Source organism: Perca flavescens, chromosome 7 (assembly GCF_004354835.1).
Source record: "Perca flavescens isolate YP-PL-M2 chromosome 7, PFLA_1.0, whole genome shotgun sequence".
NCBI lineage: Eukaryota > Metazoa > Chordata > Actinopteri > Perciformes > Percidae > Perca > Perca flavescens.
The window spans coordinates 694,770-709,144 of NC_041337.1; the positions used below are offsets into that span (position 1 = coordinate 694,770).

At 47.4% G+C, this 14,375-nt stretch overlaps 1 protein-coding gene across 1 annotated transcript in view; it reads left to right on the forward strand.

The window, feature by feature from the left end:
• srms (src-related kinase lacking C-terminal regulatory tyrosine and N-terminal myristylation sites) overlaps positions 1–13,509 on the forward strand; it is a 31,935-nt gene extending 18,426 nt beyond the window's left edge. Inside the window, exons 5-8 of the mRNA XM_028582915.1 lie at positions 82–240; positions 2,702–2,883; positions 3,216–3,372; positions 12,903–13,509. Of these exons, the coding sequence (XP_028438716.1) occupies positions 82–240; positions 2,702–2,883; positions 3,216–3,372; positions 12,903–13,102 (698 nt within the window). The 3' untranslated portion in view covers positions 13,103–13,509. The remainder of the gene's footprint in view (positions 1–81; positions 241–2,701; positions 2,884–3,215; positions 3,373–12,902) is intronic.
• Positions 13,510–14,375: the final 866 nt, after the last annotated feature.

The following is a 14,375-nucleotide window of genomic DNA, read 5'->3' on the forward strand; positions in this document are numbered from 1 at the left end:
ACATGAAAGCAGCAACAACAGGGAACAAAAGGAAAAGCGGGAGAATGGAAGGAGGATTACTTGTGTTTTCTGCTCCTCCAGAGGACACAAAGCAGGACGAGTTTGTGAAGGAGGTTCAGGCGTTGAAGAGCCTCCATCACCCGAAGCTGATCCAGCTGCTGGCCATGTGCTCCAGGGGAGAGCCGGTCTACATCGTGACCGAACTCATGAGCAAAGGAAGCCTCAAGTCTTACCTCGCCTGTGAGTGTAACTCACACAAACACACACAATATGCACCTCTTTAATATGCAAACAGGTTTAGAACAGGAAGTTAATGTTGCTTTTTACGGGGTTTGAGAATTTCAGCCCATACCTCCGAGTTTTTTTGGAAATCCCTCTGAAATAGTATTTAGGCCAGGTGATGGTTAAATCTCTCGCCCTTAAATCCAATCCAAATGGAATTATAATCAGCATTCTTGCAGCGCCGCTCCGCAGAGAAATATTGTTCTGACATTTTACAAAAAGGCTTCAATCCCAGGGAGTCTTAGTGTACACAGTGTGAAGGGTTTGACTCAGATATTTTACATAATACATTCCAGTTGGTTTTTATACCTCATGTTTTGTGTGTGTGTGTGTGTGTGTGTGTGTGTGTGTGTGTGTGTGTGTGTGTGTGTGTGTGTGTGTGTCTGCATGTCATGACTGTACTTCTGCAAGAAAATCTTGATCATGAATCATGTCTTCTGAGTAATCCAGTATTTAGTGTTGGTCCAGGCTGCTGCTGACTGATGATATACTGTATAAGCCTGCATGCCTTCACTTCAGTCTGTACAATAGGCTACAAAGTAGACAATGTATAAAGTGTTACCGGGGATTTCCACTGGATGCGTAACAGCTGCGGACCGGCTCCGCTGCGTGTCTGCTGCGTGCTCCGCCGTCCGTCAATACCCACCGGGTCCGGATTTGTTGCGGAGCGGCTGCGGCCATGACTGACAGCTGTAGTCACGAGGACCCACAAGTTCACGCAAATTCAGGTAGAATAGAACCACAAAACCAACAACAGTTTGTTTCCATCCAGAGGAGTAGAGGGGAAACGACTCTGTGCTGTGTTTTCAAGGTGTAGTGCAGGGAGATATGATCCGTCGTGAGCATGGTGTATTTTATTTATTTTATTTTGAAAATTAACCGGATATTTATTTTGTTTCTGTGCTCCACTTCCTGTCCCGCACTATCTGCCGTGTGCTGAATTGCTGCGGAGCTCTCCGTCGTCCGTCAAAAATAGAAGCTCTGCGTATCTGCTGCGGAGGGCTGCGGACTGATGGAACTGGGACGGAGTCGGGACGCAGACAAAATACACACACTGACTTTAATGGAAACCTGATGACTCCGTCGACGTTCCTCATCCAGTGGAAATTGCCGGTTATATGGGTGGCTCCATCTGAGTCTGAAGGGGGCCTTAAAGTACATGACAGACAAGGAGACCCTGAGGAGCTGAACCCCCTCCCCCCCCCCCCCACACACACACACACACACACATTCATGTTCATACCCTTTGGGGAGTGATCAGTCCCCTCTTGCAATGCGGTCCCTAATCTCTTGTCACCAGACACAACTTTGATATTTTTCACTGAAAGCCCTCATGCAGTACAACAAAGCAAGAAGAGAGAATAGAAATGACCTCATCCAAAATCTGGTTGGGAAATTGGACGATATGGTTTCCATGCTGCATTAAAGTTGTTACAGTAAAACCTCTGTTTCCACACAGGTTGCCAGTGATATTTTCTTCTTATCTTGCAAAAGAGGATCTAGCATCATTTTGAGTATGTGTGTAAACAATAATAAACCATGGCAAATCACAACCAAATGTTGGCAAACTGTTGAGTACTGCAGCTGATTATTGCCAATGGAAGTGGAACAATAAAATGTTCCTTAAATAGCATTGCTTTTCTAATGTAACATCTATCATAATAAACATTTAGCTTTAGGAGTCATTTAGAGTTTTATTCTATTATTTCATAATAAAATGACTCAAACCGAATCGATTATCAAAAAAGTTAATAAATTAATTTTTAAATGTATTAAAGTGATGGTTCAGAGTAATTTACCCCAGGGCCTTTGCACCATGACCTTGAGCCAAACACCCCCCCAGAATCTTTTTTCACCTGGGTCTAACATTGGGAGAGTTAGCGTAGAGTAGCGTTATCAGCTGAATAGCTTAGCGCAGGGGCTAATGGACCCACGTTTGTATCTCGTAAATGACCCCACTAATAATGCCCGAAATGATACCAAACGTCTACAGTAGTACATATAGGTTATGTACTCATAAAACGATGGATTGGAAAGTTTGTAAATACACCAGAAGTTTATGAACACTTGCATGCTGGCTTCTGCTCTCTGCTGTTGTTGTTGCTGCTACTGCTACTCGTTCTGCTCTGAACCTTCTCAATTTATTCTATGTATTTTAACTTGTAAGTATTATTTTTTAGGCTGTATGAAAATCACTGTTTGGGTTATCCTCATGCTGTTAACCTGTGTGTGTGTGTGTGTGTGTGTGTGTGTGTGTGTGTGTGTGTGTGTGTGTGTGTGTGTGTGTGTGTGTGTGTGTGTGTGTGTGTGTGTGTGTGTGTGTGTGTGTGTGTGTGTGTGTGTGTGTGTGTGTGTGTGTGTGTGTGTGTGTGTGTGTGTGTGTGTGTGTGTGTGTGTGTGTGTGTGTGTGTGTTTTCAGCTGCTGAAGGCCAGGTGCTGACATCAGCTCATCTGATCTACATGGGCAGTCAGATCGCCGAGGGCATGGCCTACCTGGAGGACCGAAACATCGTCCACAGGGACCTGGCTGCCAGGAACATCCTGGTGGGAGAAGATCTCATCTGCAAGGTGGCCGACTTCGGACTGGCTCGGATTATAAGGGTAAGCAGGTTGTGTGTGTGTGTTTTTCTAAAATGTTCCTGTTTTAGAATAACGTTAGTAATAATTCTTTGCCCATGTTCTTTTGAATATGTATAGTGTGCTCTGTTGTTCCTGTGTAACCTCATGTATACTTAATGCATAACTCCATCCTCCCTCCATCTGTCCGGTATAATGGAGCAGCACTCAAATCTGCATAATTCCCAGTTTGTGTGCAATAATAACAGAATGTTTTATTCATACAGACATGGAAAGACTTTATATCCGCTAAGAAAGAGACCGCTGAAAGGTTCTGTTCTGTAAAACGTTACCAACGTCCCCATCTCTCTCTACAGGACAGTGTGTATACAGCCAGTCGAAACACAAAGATCCCGGTGAGGTGGACAGCTCCCGAAGCAGCAATTTACCAGCGCTTCTCTGTAAAATCAGATGTCTGGTCATTTGGGGTCCTGCTGTACGAGATGATGTCCCGGGGCAAGATGCCTTATGATGGTATGGTGTTGACTTCTTTCTACTTTTTTGATGAAGCTATATAAACTACAGAGCTTTCCAGCAGATTGATGGGAGCGTGTTACCTGTTTATTAAGCAGTGGAAAAGAATTGGAAGCATGCACAACTCTCTGTTGCACAATGGACTTGTACACTCATGGGTGTAAAAATACAATGGACGTACTGGGTGTGCAAATGATTGTTTCAATTGTGTGGTTGCACCCTTCTCTGCTTATTGTGTGCTTTAAAGGCATAATGTATATGAGTACCGGCTTACTCTTTGTCAAAGTTGGCAAGAGAGAGAGAACACAAGGGTGGTCGAGCGAGCTAGAGAGTGAATGAAGAAAGGGAGCACCGAACAAAGCAGTAATCAGACAACAGGTTCCACACCTTTTGTGATTCACGAGACAGTCCATTCAACTGTGCATGCGTTGACATGCGTTTACAATTTGTTTGTACGCTTGTAGGGATGGGCATTCGATTAAATTTTCTTCGTCGATCGTCGGGAGAATTAACGATCGACTATCGATTAATCATTAAAATTTTTATATTAAAATTCATTATTTATTTAACTTTTTATAGGTTAAAAATGCAATGAAAATACAAAAATACAGCATGTTTTTCCTCGATGAGATCTTAATTACAAGAAGAACAACTTGTGGCAGTTAAACTGGAGGTTATAGATATAGATTATAGATATATGCGCTGCGGTGCGGCACTCTGAAGCAGCAGAACCTGTAGCTGCGAGCTGCCGTTCTTAAACCGAAAGTAACTCCAAACTATCCAAGGCACGGGACAAAGCCTAATCAAAAATAACCAGTAGGCTAACTTACATACAACTTCTGCACCAGTCTACTGATGTGTGTTGAGAAAGATAAGCATGTTGACATGATCTGGGGTCAGACGCAACCGCTACCTGGTGACCGTCAGTCCAGCCGCCCAAAACAGCCGCGTTGCCGGGATGCACAGGTACCTCCGCGCTAACCTGGCCAGCCCAGGGAAGCTTATTCTGTTCTTCGTAGTGAGTTTCTACCAGTCTGGTGATGGCACGTTGTGATGAAATGTGATATGCTGGTTCCAATATCCATGTCAGTGAACTTGCAGGTCCCTTGGGTCATTTTCTCTGCTCGTTGTGCATCGCAGCTCCTCCATGCTAACGCCGAGTTTATGCTAGGTTGAGACTGAGAACAGGATGCACCGCGGCCACCACCAACATTAACCAGGCTCGGATACACTTTGTTTAGTGGTAGGCTACATCATGTGAGTCGCGGCCGTGTTGTACTTCACGGCATCTCAGTGTTGTGAACTAAGTCGTTTAAAAAAAAAAAAAAAAAAAAATCAAAATGGTCCCACGCGACACTTGGCCGTGTCCTCTTCATGATTACTTTTGAAATCAAAAAACGGAAACTTGCAGCCAGGTAACTGAGTATGGAGTCAAATATTGCCCCAGAGTGGTAAAATGTTTAATTGCTGCCACACTGTGACATTAATTTAATTGCTTCAAATTAACGTCATCGACAAAATTCTTAATAATCAATTATCGATCGTCGATTAATCATGCCCATCATTAGTACGCTGCTTACCCGCTCTAAAAAGTTACTCTTCTTCAGTTCACACTCTATGCTTCAGAACACACTTTTTTTATAAGTCCACCTTTAATCCGGTTCACCTATTTTAATAATCTGAATCACCTGAATCACTGCCAAAAGGCTACTGGCGGTCTGTTTTTAGCACTGGAAGTTAACAACCATAGCTAGGAGGCTAGGAGGCTACCGGTGGTTGGTTTTTAGCACTGGAAGCTAACAACCATAGCTAGCTGGATCCACTGGAAACCAAGCAAAGCATAGCCCGAACCCTGAAGCACCATCTCCGCAGAGGGTCCACTACATCCCACTACAACAATGCCCGCTGTGACCTGCAATGACAGCGAGCTGCTCAGAAAGGCAAATAAAGAGATTTCCAACCTTAAAGAAGACATCCGTCGACTCTCGGACAAGCTCCAGACGAAGGACTCCATGCTGAGCAGTTTCTCGACCTGTCTCCCAGTCCTGATCAGCTTCATAGTGGCTGAGCCCTCCAAAAAGCAGCCAAACTCAACCCTCCAAGACACCGTCGCATGGGACCCCTCCGCCTGCCATCAACCCTCCTGCTCAACCCCAAACCACGGGTCTTCATGGAGGTGGCGACCAGGGGCCACAGGACAGGTTTGGATGGGTCCGTCGCCCCACCTTGCGTAAGTCTCTCCAACCACTACTCCGACTAGCTGACTCCAACCCAGTCCATCCAGCCGACCCCCCCCCACCAGGACCCATCAACAGTGTCTGTCGGCAGCTGAGGGTGCTGGTGGTTCCTGATCCCACCGGAGAACCAACTCAACGGCCTTCTTCCCGCAACTCGATCTCTTCAACCAGCCGCAGGATTTTAAAGGATCTTTCTTTATCACCACAGCTACATCCTCCACCCTGACCAACTGCCTCACCGATATTAAAACCTGGATGCAAACCAACTTCCTCCATTGGCCCAAAATCCCTCACAAAGAACACCCATAACTTCGGTCTCCCTGTCAACAACTCCCCCCTGTCTCCATCCCCACACATCCGTAACCTGGGAGTCATCTTCAGCAGCAACCTCACTTTTGAAAACCACATCAACCAAATAACCAGAACTGCCTTCTTTCACCTCAAAAACATTGCCTGTCTCCGCCCATCACTCACCTTCTTTGATTCACACCTTCATCGCTTCCAGGATTGACTACTGCAACAGCATCCTCTATGGTTCACCTGCAGCCTTAAATAAAGCCTTAAATAAACTCCAATACATCCAAAACTCTGCTGGCCGTCTCCTCACACACACCCGTTCCCGTGATCACATCACTCCCGTCCTCCAGAACCTCCACTGGCTCCCTGTTTCCCAACGCATCCAGCTCCTTCCTACCTCACAGACCTGCTCCACTGCCACAATCCCCCGCGTAACCTCAGCTCCTCTGACGCAAACCTCCCTCCCACCACTCAGGACCAGTGATGGGAGTAACGCGTTACAAAAGTAACGCAATTGCAGCAGTGTATTCCTTTTTGCTGTAACGCAGTGATATAACCCGTTGGTAATATTATACCTGTTACAATCTCAGTAACGCAAGTTACAACGCATTACAACGTTTTGAAATGTGTGTCCTGTCAGTGTTCCTGTGGTCAGAGCCAGAACCAGAGACGGTGGGCGGTCAGTGCCAGAATCAGAGACGGTGGACTAGGGACATCTGTGTCCTGTTAGTGTTCCCGTGGTCAGAACCAGAACCAGAGACGGTAGACTAGGGACATCGGTGTCCTTTCAGTGTTCCCGTGGTCAGAGCCAGAACCAGAGACATTGAGCGGTCAGAGCCAGAACCAGAGATGGTGGGCTAGGGACATCTGTGTCCTTTCTGTGTTCCCGTGGTCAGAACCAGAGATGGTTGGCTAGGGACATCTGTGTCCTGTCAGTGTTCCCGTGGTCAGAACCAGAGACGGTGGGCTAGGGACATCTGTGTCCTGTCAGTGTTCCTGTGGTCAGAGCCAGAGACGGTGGACTAGGGACATCTGTGTCCTGTCAATGTACCCGTGGTTAGAACCAGAGACGGTGGGCTAGGGACATCTGTGTCCTGTCCGTGTTCCCGTGGTCAGAACCAGAACCAGAGGACTGGGCTAGGGACATCTGTGTCCTGTCAGTGTTCCCGTGGTCAGAGCCAGAACCAAAGACGGTGGGCTAGTGACATCTGTGTCCTGTCAGTGTTCCCGTGGTCAGAGCCAGAACCAAAGACGGTGGGCTAGGCACATCTTTTTCCTGTCAGTGTTCCCGTGGTCAGAACCAGAACCAGAGACGTTGGGTGGTCAGAACCAGAGTTGGTGGGCTAGGGACATCTGTGTCCTGTCAGTGTTCCCGTGGTGAGAGCCAGAACCAGAGACGGTGGGCTAGGGACATCTGTGTCCTGTCAGTGTTCCCGTGGTCAGAACCAGAACCAGAGACGGTGGGTTAGGGACATCTGTGTCCTGTCAGTGTTCCCGTGGTCAGAACCAGAACCTAGGGACATTTGTGTCCTGTCAGTGTTCCCGGGTCCACATCCAGTGTGGGCTGGGACATCTGTGTCCTGTCCGTGTTCCCGTGGTCAGAACCAGAACCAGAGACGGTGGGCTAGGGACATCTGTGTCCTGTCAGTGTTCCCGTGGTCAGAGCCAGAACCAAAGACGGTGGGCTAAGGACATCTGTGTCCTGTCAGTGTTCCCGTGGTCAGAACCAGAACAAGAGACGGTTGGCTAGGGACATCTGTGTCCTGTCAGTGTTCCCGTGGTCAGAACCAGAACCAAAGACGGTGGGCTAGTGACATCTGTGTCCTGTCAGTGTTCCCGTGGTCAGAGCCAGAACCAAAGACGGTGGGCTAGGCACATCTTTTTCCTGTCAGTGTTCCCGTGGTCAGAACCAGAACCAGAGATGGTGGGTGGTCAGAACCAGAGTTGGTGGGCTAGGGACATCTGTGTCCTGTCAGTGTTCCCGTGGTGAGAGCCAGAACCAGAGACGGTGGGCTTGGTGGGGGGACATCTGTGTCCTGTCAGTGTTCCCGTGGTGAGAGCCAGAACCAGAGACGGTGGGCTAGGGACATTTGTGTCCTGTCAGTGTTCCCGTGGTCAGAACCAGAGACGGTGGGTTAGGTACATCTGTGTGCTGTCAGTGTTCCCGTGGTCAGAACCAGAACCAGAGACGGTGGGCTAGGGACATCTGTGTCCTGTCCGTGTTCCCGTGGTCAGAACCAGAACCAGAGACGGTGGGCTAGGGACATCTGTGTCCTGTCAGTGTTCCCGTGGTCAGAGCCAGAACCAAAGACGGTGGGCTAAGGACATCTGTGTCCTGTCAGTGTTCCCGTGGTCAGAACCAGAACAAGAGACGGTTGGCTAGGGACATCTGTGTCCTGTCAGTGTTCCCGTGGTCAGAACCAGAACCAGAGACGGTGGGCGGTCAGAACCAGAACCAGAGTCGGTGGGCTAGGGACATCTGTGTCCTGTCAGTATTCCCGTGGTCAGAACCAGAACCAGAGACGGTGGGCTAGGGATATCTGTGTCCTGTCCGTGTTCCCGTGGTCAGAACCAGAACCAGAGACGGTGGGCTAGGGACATCTGTGTCCTCTCAGTGTTCCCGTGGTCAGAACCAGAACCAGAGACGGTGGGCTAGGGACATCTGTGTCCTGTCAGTGTTCCCGTGGTCAGAGCCAGAACCAGAGACGGTGGGCTAGGGACATCTGTGTCCTGTCAGTGTTCCCGTGGTCAGAACCAGAGACGGTGGGCTAGGGACATCTGTGTTCTGTCAGTGTTCCCGTGGTCAGAGACAGTACCAGAGACAGTGGGCTAGGGACATCTGTGTCATGTCAGTGTTCCCATGATCAGAACCAGAGACGGTGGGCTAGGGACATCTGTGTGCTGTCAGTGTTCCCGTGGTCAGAACCAGAGACGGTGGGCTAGGGACATCTGTGTCCTGTCAGTGTTCCCGTGGTCAGAGCCAGAACCAGAGACGGTGGGCTAGGGACATCTGTGTCCTGTCAGTGTTCCCGTGGTCAGAACCAGAGACGGTGGGCTAGGTACATCTGTGTGCTGTCAGTGTTCCCGTGGTCAGAACCAGAGACGGTGGGCTAGGGACATCTGTGTCCTGTCAGTATTCCCGTGGTCAGAACCAGAACCAGAACCAGAGACGGTGGGCTAGGGATATCTGTGTCCTGTCCGTGTTCCCGTGGTCAGAACCAGAACCAGAGTTGGTGGGCTAGGGACATCTGTGTCCTCTCAGTGTTCCCGTGGTCAGAACCAGAACCAGAGACGGTGGGCTAGGGACATCTGTGTTCTGTCAGTGTTCCCGTGGTCAGAGACAGTACCAGAGACAGTGGGCTAGGGACATCTGTGTCATGTCAGTGTTCCCATGATCAGAACCAGAGACGGTGGGCTAGGGACATCTGTGTCCTGTCAGTGTTCCCGTGGTCAGAACCAGAGACGGTGGGCTAGGTACATCTGTGTGCTGTCAGTGTTCCCGTGGTCAGAACCAGAGACGGTGGGCTAGGGACATCTGTGTCCTGTCAGTGTTCCCGTGGTCAGAGACAGTACCAGAGACAGTGGGCTAGGGACATCTGTGTCATGTCAGTGTTCCCATGATCAGAACCAGAGACGGTGGGCTAGGGACATCTGTGTCCTGTCAGTGTTCCCGTGGTCAGAACCAGAGACGGTGGGCTAGGTACATCTGTGTGCTGTCAGTGTTCCCGTGGTCAGAACCAGAGACGGTGGGCTAGGGACATCTGTGTCCTGTCAGTGTTCCCGTGGTCAGAACCAGAACCAGAGACGGTGGGGTAGGGACATCTGTGTCCTGTCAGTGTTCCCGTGGTCAGAACCAGAACCAGAGACGGTGGGCGGTCAGAACCAGAACCAGAGTCGGTGGGCTAGGGACATCTGTGTCCTGTCAGTGTTCCCGTGGTCAGAGCCAGAACCAGAGACGGTGGGCTAGGGACATCTGTGTCCTGTCAGTGTTCCCGTGGTCAGAACCAGAGACGGTGGGCTAGGGACATCTGTGTCCTGTCAGTGTTCCCGTGGTCAGAACCAGAGATGGTGGGCTAGGTACATCTGTGTCCTGTCAGTGTTCCTGTGGTCAGAACCAGAGACGGTGGGCTAGGGACATCTGTGTCCTGTCAGTGTTCCCGTGGTCAGAACCAGAACAAGAGACGGTGGTGTAGGAACATCTGTGTCCTGTCAGTGTTCCCATGGTCAGAACCAGAACCAGAGACGGTGGTGTAGGGACATCTGTGTCCTGTCAGTGTTCCCGTGGTCAGAACCAGAACCAGAGACGGTGGGCGGTCAGAACCAGAACCAGAGTTGGTGGGCTAGGGACATCTGTGTCCTCTCAGTGTTCCCGTGGTCAGAACCAGAACCAGAGACGGTGGGCTAGGGACATCTGTGTCCTGTCAGTGTTCCCATGGTCAGAACCAGAACCAGAGACGGTGGGCTAGGGACATCTGTGTCCTGTCAGTGTTCCCGTGGTCAGAGCCAGAACCAGAGACGGTGGGCTAGGGACATCTCTGTCCTGTCAGTGTTCCCGTGGTCAGAACCAGAGACGGTGGGCTAGGGACATCTGTGTCCCGTCAGTGTTCCCGTGGTCAGAATCAGAACCAGAGTCTGTGGGCTAGGGACATCTGTGTCCTATCAGTGTTCCCGTGGTCAGAACCAGAGACGGTGGGCTAGGGACATCTGTGTCCTGTCCGTGTTCCCGTGGTCAGAACCAGAACCAGAGACGGTGGGCTAGGGACATCTGTGTCCTGTCAGTGTTCCCGTGGTCAGAGCCAGAACCAAAGACGGTGGGCTAGGGACATCTGTGTCCTGTCAGTGTTCCCGTGGTCAGAACCAGAACCAGAGACGGTGGGCTAGGGACATCTGTGTTCTGTCAGTGTTCCCGTGGTCAGAGACAGTACCAGAGACGGTGGGCTAGGGACATCTGTGTCATGCGGGAATGTCAGGAATTAATGTTTAAGTCTTGCTACACGTAATATCATTACATTTTATTAGCGGTGGAAAAGTAACAATACCGTAGGCTACCTTGATTCAATTGTAAGGTGCTTTTAATTGAGTATTTTAATTTTCTCCTACTTATTTGCTACTTCTAGTCCACCACAATTCAGAGTCAAGTAGGCTATTGTACGATTGACGCAACTGTTTATTTTAGCTTTAGTTACTTTGCAGATTCATATTAATAATACAAAATAATAAGAATAAATTATGATGTATATAGGGGATTAAGAGGAGACTTTATTGATATTGTGGTGAAATTCACAAGCTATCTGTCAAGTCATACTTCCGCTGTGAGTTTGGTGAAAATAACGCAAAAGTAGTGTAAAGCATTACAATTCAGAGTCATATTACAATAATTGTAATATGACTAATTACTCTCAAATGGCAGTAACTAGTAAACTATAGTGTATTACATTTGGGAAGTAACTTGCCCAACACTGCTGTGTGTGTGTGTGTGTGTGTGTGTGTGTCTGTGTGTGTGTGTCTGTGTGTGTGTGTGTGTGTGTGTGTGTCTGTGTGTGTGTCTGTGTGTGTGTCTGTCTGTGTCTGTGTGTGTCTGTCAGTTAGACTTATAGGTCATCAGTATGAGATGCTGAGGGGCAAAGTGGGGGTTAGACATCCACGTGGGGTCTAAATGCCTGTATTTTAAAAATAAAATACAGGCAGAGGGCAGTAGTGTTTCCCCTATAATTGTACAGGGTTGGTACTTGGTACTTATTAATCATCAACTAATTATTATAAGCATTGGTTGCAAGTTTATAATAGCATCCAAATAACATTTATAGATGATTTACAAAACAGTTATTAACCAAGTATTATTTATCTCTCAATGTATAAACTAATTATTTTATATTACACTAAACTATAATAATTTCATTGTTAAATTAATCAAATTACCATTTATTAATATTGGTTATTACAAAGTGGTACCGTTTCTTTTAACTTAATCCCACATACAGTACGCTGTCCTGCTGCCACAAATACTCCCTGGAGCACCAAATGTGGATTAATCCGCTGCTGAAAATAGTGCACCTACAATTTCCTCCTGTTTGTTTGATACAAACTACAGTGAGCAGCTGTTTAAGTAAAATTACTCATGAAACTATATACAGTATTCAGACTAATGTTGTGAAGTGGCGTATGGATGACACACCAATTCGCCATTGCCGTTATTGGCGTTATCAAGACGCATAGTCGTTTTTCAGCGTGTTTATCAACGCCGTATGGCCTCCATTGACTAACATTACCTTGCGATTGCGTGTGAATTCACGCCGTAGCGAGTAGTATGAAAGGGCGAAAATCCACGTAGGGAGGTTGGTCAGGGGGGAGGATGGGTCAAACAACACAGGACTTTCACCCAGGAGACCGGGGATCGGGTCCCATGTGTGACATTTCCTAAAGCCAACTGTAGCCTCGCGATAACACGTCACATGGCTTTAGAAAATGCCACGTGACGTGTATGTTTGCGCTGTGACGTTGCAGACTGCCGTCCGCTGTATACAGCATCGACATACACGCGGATAGCTCAAAATGCGTACAGATAACATGCAAAGTGGAAAGTGGCGTGTATGTTTACGCGAAGTTATGATATCATGTTGCAATATTTGTGTTTTTAAAGCTTTACGCCTGGGCTTGGGGCTGAGAGCCAGGCAGGAAGTCTGAAGTGCTGAGAGACCGACTAACGTTGTTGGTTTTGGTATATTCAAGGGGGAAAAACATTTGAGAAACAATAGCCTTATCATTTAGGTGTTTTTTTTTAATCCATGAGCAATCTTGCAAGGTAACTGAATGTCTTGATTTAAAAGGAGTCATGTTGACTTTACCTTTCAAAGTTGAGCTGTTGCAGTAAATCCTGATGTTATCACAGTAGTGGTTGCTGGCTATTTGCAGAGTGGAATATCCCTTCCTGCAAAAGAAAAGGTTAAGAAATGAGTACACTCCTTTTTATGCTTTTATGATATCTCTCTCTTTTAGGAAAAAGCAACAAGGAAGTGTTGGATCTGCTGTCATCGGGGTTTCGGCTGCCCTGTCCAACTCGCTGTCCGCCGAATATTTACCGCATCATGATGGACTGCTGGGCCGCTGAGCCCTCCAAGAGACCCTCCTTCCACGCCCTACACAGCCAATTGGATTCAATATATGCCAGGATCTATTTTAAGACTATAGAAGTATAGAAAGAAGGAGATATGGAGGAAGAAGAGGACCGTGAGAGCCAATCGTGTGCAACTGGTCACCGACCGCAGCATGGACTGCAAATATGAAAGGGATAGGTAGGGAAGGAATATTCTCCTCCCGCATGAAATCCACTTCCACAACAGGGTATATGTACTTAAAAAAAACACCAAGGTGTGACAGGACAAAGAGAGGAGAGCAGCAGACCGAACAAACACAGGTGAAATGTTCAAGACGGAGAAGATGCCCACCAAGTCAAGGAGGAAATATAAGGAATACTTAATTTCTTAAGCTAAAAGAAAGCAAGATGGACAGATACAATTTGTCTAAAAAAATAGTCTAAGAAAGGTGTGTAAATACACTCCTACATAAAAAAACACTGAACAATAAAACCCTCTGCACATTCACAGAACCAACTGTTTTTAATTTTATACCCTTTTGTGTTTTATAAATAATATTTTATTACTGTGCCATGTCTGAATATATGCACACTTTGAAATGTTATAATATCCTATGTCAGGACTTAAAGTCAATTGCCTGTCTTTTGACTGTGCTAAAATCGAGGTTATGTGCAATAGGCTTGCTGGGTTTTCAGCCATGCTAGCGGCGCAGTGCTCCAGATGCTGATGTGGCTCGCTCTGTTGCTTCACCACTTTGGGTTACAGTGAAATATCTCAACACAGGTTGAACTGATTGTCATGATATTTAGTACAGACCATCACACTCCACAAAGGACGACTCTAACAACTCTGGTGATCACATCACTTTTCATATAGCGCTACCATCAAGCCTTCTATCTTGTTATGAACTAATGAACAAACTATTATCAGATTCAGCTGATGATTAAATGATAGGATAGTTTAAAGGTATCACTGAATGAATGCAAAGACCAATAACTCTTTCATTCAACATGTGGCATGCAAGTATCCAAATCTATCACTCAAAGGAATAGTTTGACATTTTGGACCCCCACTTTCTCGAGTACATGACAGTAGATAAGAAGATTGAAGGTTGTCTCTGAAGGCATTTTCGGACCGGAGGAACTTTTTCATTGTTCTAAGAAGCACCCTTTGCGTCGTGTCCGCACCGCAAGAACTAGGAACGATCCTAGTTCTTAACACGCGTTTCTTTTTTAGCTTTAGTGGATCCAATCCCAGCACATAAGGAACTTAAAGTGACATAAGTGTACGGTTATTGGTTTGAACACATGAGCCAGTGCAGCACCGGCATACCGGCACTTCCCAAAATGTTGACCTATTGGCTTTCATGCCAACA